Source organism: Palaemon carinicauda, chromosome 32 (assembly GCF_036898095.1).
Source record: "Palaemon carinicauda isolate YSFRI2023 chromosome 32, ASM3689809v2, whole genome shotgun sequence".
In the NCBI taxonomy this organism is placed as follows: Eukaryota; Metazoa; Arthropoda; class Malacostraca; order Decapoda; family Palaemonidae; genus Palaemon; species Palaemon carinicauda.
In genome coordinates this window covers 27,350,275-27,355,274 of record NC_090756.1, presented here as the reverse complement: position 1 = coordinate 27,355,274, position 5,000 = coordinate 27,350,275, and the positions used below count along the sequence as shown (strand labels likewise).

General features: G+C 41.6%; 2 protein-coding genes across 2 annotated transcripts in view; both read right to left on the bottom strand.

The window, feature by feature from the left end:
* The window catches only part of LOC137625552 (uncharacterized), a 49,445-nt gene that overhangs the window by 23,118 nt on the left and 21,327 nt on the right, over positions 1-5,000 (bottom strand). The window lies entirely within an intron of this gene.
* LOC137625370 (serpin B10-like) overlaps positions 1-5,000 on the bottom strand; it is a 12,677-nt gene that overhangs the window by 834 nt on the left and 6,843 nt on the right. Inside the window, exons 2-6 of the mRNA XM_068356231.1 lie at positions 4,926-5,000; positions 2,594-2,735; positions 1,871-2,114; positions 832-1,073; positions 1-704 (exon numbers count right to left, since the gene is read on the bottom strand). The exon at positions 1-704 is cut by the window's left edge and continues 834 nt beyond it; the exon at positions 4,926-5,000 is cut by the window's right edge and continues 327 nt beyond it. Coding sequence (XP_068212332.1) covers positions 405-704; positions 832-1,073; positions 1,871-2,114; positions 2,594-2,735; positions 4,926-5,000 — 1,003 coding nt within the window. The 3' untranslated portion in view covers positions 1-404. The remainder of the gene's footprint in view (positions 705-831; positions 1,074-1,870; positions 2,115-2,593; positions 2,736-4,925) is intronic.

The window sequence follows — 5,000 nt, the reverse complement described above, 5'->3', positions numbered from 1 at the left end:
AAATTGAAAACACTTTCCTGCAACTATTTTGCTTTCAGAAGATTTAACAGCATAAAGATATATTTTGGGATACCTTTTCAATAACTCAAAACACCAAATTTACAATTATTTCATGTACAGTTGTACACAGGATTACCTAGAATAACTAACTCTAAGGAAGTTTACCCTGTTATACCCTTTCTATACGGCGAGTAACCAAGCATATATTGTAGGGAGAGATGGCAGTTACTACACACAAGAACTCACCGTGCAGTAAGGGTCCACTTCCTTAAAGCAAGGTGAGCTAGGAGACCCTCATATCCAACTATACCTCAATAGAAGCATCAATTTGCAAACAACATTTTATTATAGGTTTCTTCCTCAAATCATTTGGTATTTATGAGTTTTGGTAGAAGCTTTCAAATCTAGATGTCAGCTGGATTCCTATATGTCCCCATGAACAACATGTTGTTTGTTCTTTTGTCGAAGACCATGTAGAAGAAGGGTTCATTACAGTGGAAAAGGACCGGCTTCACTGGAATCTGGGCCGACAAAACCGAAGATATGAGGCCCGTCCCGGCAGCTGCTTCCGTTCCGTCTTCGTTGACCTCGATGTGATTCTTATGGATGACCTTATCAACGTTTAAGGTGGTAGAGGTCGTAAAGGCTGACATGTCAGCCATTTCGTGGTCAAAAATGTTTGTCAAACCCATATCCATCAGTGCCTGAGGGAAAGTAAAGTATATGATCAGTTATTCTTATATATCATGTAACGTTACACAGTAAATATTGTTCCAAATAGTCATAACATCAATCATACAGAAAGTGAATAGGTAACTGTTCTCTTAATACCTGCTGCATCTCTTCACACATTTTCATCTCAAATTTGAATTTCGGCATCTGCAATTCGACCACTTCCACTCTCATACCGTCCATCATCGCGCGAAGAGAAGAACCCGTCATGCCGCGCATCATTGTGTCGAGACGTGTCTCAATGGGTCCGATCTCGGGGTTTGGCATGAGGACGAACATGGAGATGTCGGATCCTTTGTAGCGCATCTCGAGGATTCGCATGGCAAGACTTTCTGAAGCTCCTGTTGTGGGATAAAGAGGGCATGAGGACAAACAGGGAGATGTCAGATCCTTTGTATTGCATCTGAAGGATTCAGAGTCCCTGTTGTGGGATAAGGAGGACATAAGGACAAACAGGGAGATGTCAGATCCTTTGTATTGCATCTGAAGGATTCAGAGTCCCTGTTGTGGGATAAGGAGGACATAAGGACAAACAGGGAGATGTCAGATCCTTTGTATTGCATCTGAAGGATTCAGAGTTTCTGTTGTGGGATAAAGAGGACATAAGGACAAACAGGGAGATGTCAGATCCTTTGTATTGCATCTGAAGGATTCAGAGTCCCTGTTGTGGGATAAGGAGGACATAAGGACAAACATGAGATGTCAGATTCTTTATAGCACATCTCAGAGCTTCGAAGTTCGAAGTCCCTGTTATGAGACAAACTTAATCATATGATTTTCTTTGTATTTTCAACCATGATTTTCTCTGCTAACTTGTGGATGTTCTCCTTTGGCCTTTCCTCAATTTCTAATACAATTTGAATCATGGATATGATTCCTATTAATGGATGTAATTGGTAACAAGTAATTCAATTTTCCAAAGCCATATTTTGTTGCGGGAAAATATAAACATAACTTCCAAGAAATAAACAGAGAGGATCTAGTTTGTCGCCAAGTTTTAATCGCTTTCAAAACGTTTGAGTCTTGTGACTTATAAACCTTGCAATCAGAGCCAATTGAACAACAAAAAATAGTGCTCCTAGAAGGCTTACGTATCTTATGATATCAGTAAATGAGTATTTAAAAAACTGGCTCTTACCATATCTGAAACTCTCAGTCTGACGCATCATGTCGACGTAGACGTTAGTTTGAGAATCTACCGAGAAATTCCGTCGGGCCGTCTGGGTTGCATCGAAGTGGTGGATCCATCTGCCGTTGAAATAGGCAGTGTTCACCAGGACCATCTGAGCACGTTCCATATCGGCTTCTGTCACGGTTTCCGGGATCCGTCCTCTGGTAGCGTCTGAGACGAAGCTGTTGATTTCCTGAACGGTGCCACTAGGCTGGAAAGGATTTTAAGATGCAAATAAATTATTCAATTTAGGATGATAACATGAGTCTGAAACCAGTGTACTTGCATTCATTGAACGGTGATTATTATTATTATATTATTATAACTTGCTAAGCTATAACCCTAGTTGGAAAAGTGGAATGCTATAAGCCCAGGGACTCCAACAGGGAAAATAGCCCAGTGAGGAAAGGAAATAAGGAAAGATATATTCCAAGATATTAGTCTTGTTCTCAATTCTTGGTATTGCTATGATTGGTAAGGGTGCTTATGTAATTGTCATAAAGAGGGACATGTTATGTATAAAGTGAATAAGTACTAAATCTTTTATGAAAGAGATAGGAGGCCCCTAAATATAAATTGTTTAAACGTGATCTAACAAAAAATGTAAAAAATTCACAGCATCCAAATGAATGAAAACTGAAAACTTGCATTGCCCGAAGAGAAGACCAACGAAGAATCTGGGAAACTTACGTTGTTTGAATTGAAGACGCGCATTTCATTGTTCATAAGATCCATCGCCAAGGAATTCATTTCTAAGCTCTCATTGAAGTATGCTCGGTTGACCATAGTGAATTCGTACAACGCGTCCTCCTCCTCTTCTTTGGCCTCAAACCTGAAACAACGAGGTATTTTAAACAATGGATTTCGTCGATGGTAATTTAGAGATCAAACTCTTTGACAAGTCTGCAATAGTTAGTGGATGTTCTAAAGTTTTCCAGAAAGTTCTGAGAGCCTTGTTTGTATCGTTAGGCATTTTATCTTGGCCTTGTTAGTGCCCCGTGCTGTCTCAAGGTACTGACTGTGTTTCTAAATGTTACAAGACTTGGTAATGTCCTAAGGCCTGGTCTGTGTTTCAAGGTCCTACCTGTATAGTTAAAGGTCTTCGGACCTTGTTTGTGTTATCAGTCAATGTCCCAAGGCCTGGTTTGTGCTGCAAGACAATGACTCAAGGCCCTGACTGTGTTGTTGATTATCTCATGGCCTTGTTAGTGTTATCAGTCAATGTCCCAAGGCCTGGTTTGTGCTGCAAGACAATGACTCAAGGCCCTGCCTGTGTTGTTGAATATCTCATGACCTTGTTAGTGTTATCAGGCATTGTCCCAAGGCCTGGTTTGTGTTGCAAGACAATGACTCAAGGCCCTGACTCTGTAGTTGAATATCTCATGACCTTGTTAGTGTTATCAGGCATCATCCCAAGGCCTAGTTTGTGCTGCCAGACAATGTCTCAAAGCCCTCCCTGTGTTGTTGAATATCTCATGACCTTGTTAGTGTTATCAGGCATCATCCCAAGGCCTAGTTTGTGCTGCCAGACAATGTCTCAAAGCCCTCCCTGTGTTGTTGAATATCTCATGACCTTGTTAGTGTTATCAGGCATCATCCCAAGGCCTAGTTTGTGCTGCCAGACAATGTCTCAAAGCCCTCCCTGTGTTGTTGAATATCTCATGACCTTGTTAGTGTTATCAGGCATCATCCCAAGGCCTAGTTTGTGCTGCCAGACAATGTCTCAAAGCCCTCCCTGTGTTGTTGAATATCTCATGACCTTGTTAGTGTTATCAGGCATTGTCCCAAGGCCTGGTTTGTGTTGCAAGACAATGGCTCAAGGCTCTGCCTGTGTTGTTGAATATCTCATGACCTTGTTAGTGTTATCAGGCACTGTCCCAAGGCCTGGTCTTAAGTGCCAGACAATGTCTTAAAGCCCTGACCGTGTTGTTGAATATCTCATGACCTTGTTAGTGTTATCAGGCATTGTCCCAAGGCCTAGTTTGTGCTGCCAGAAAATGTCTCAAGGCCCTCCCTGTGTTGTTGAATATCTCATGACTTTGTTATTGTTATCAGGCATTGTCCCAAGGCCTGGTTTGTGCTGCCAGACAATGTCTCAAGGCCCTGCCTGTGTTGTTGAATATCTTATGACCTTGTTAGTGTTATCAGGCATTGTCCCAAGGCCTGGTTTGTGTTGCAAGACAATGACTCAAGGCCCTGCCTGTGTTGTTGAATATCTCATGACCTTGTTAGTGTTATCAGGCATTGTCCCAAGGCCTGGTCTTAAGTGCCAGACAATGTCTCAAGGCCCTGACAGTGTTGTTGAATATCTCATGACCTTGTTAGTGTTATCAGGCATTGTCCCAAGGCCTGGTTTGTGCTGCAAGACAATGTCTCAAGGCACTGACAGTGTTGTTGATTATCTCATGACCTTCTTAGTGTTATCAGGCATTGTCCCAAGACCTGGTTTGTGTTGCCAGACCATGTCTCAAGGCCCTCCCTGTGTTGTTGAATATCTCATGACCTTGTTAGTGTTGTCAGGCACTGCCCCAAGGCTTGGTCTGAGGTGCTATGTTGGCAAGAAGTTTCTTAGAGACTTGTCTGTGATACCAGGTAATGTGTCAGGTAAGTTTGACATCAATCGTGAAAGAAGGCTCATAGGATTTGCCTTTCTGTCCATAAAGACATGCCGCATTTTACACTCGCTGAAAAATTATCCTAATATATCGAGACTATGACGTATATACATTTCCATTTCTATAATTTTGAAACCTTTTCGGCCTTAGTATATGGCAGCAATGAATCCTTATCTAGAATATCTTGATTTTGTGTTTATCAGACCTTATGGACTTATAACTACAATCAAAGTATCCTGTCTTAGATATCAAATTCTCAAATCCTAAAGAATACATCAGATTGGTGCAGAGTTACCAAGCCTCTTCTGAAAAATAGATATGAAATACCAGCATAGGGCAGGTACAAGCGTCAATGATATACTATGGGTCTTGGAAAACAATCAAGTTGCTCAGTTCTTTGGACTTACATAGAACCCAGCTCCCTCCACAGATAGAACGTCCACGACTTGTCGGAGAGCTTGAGGACCTCTTCCATCTGTCGC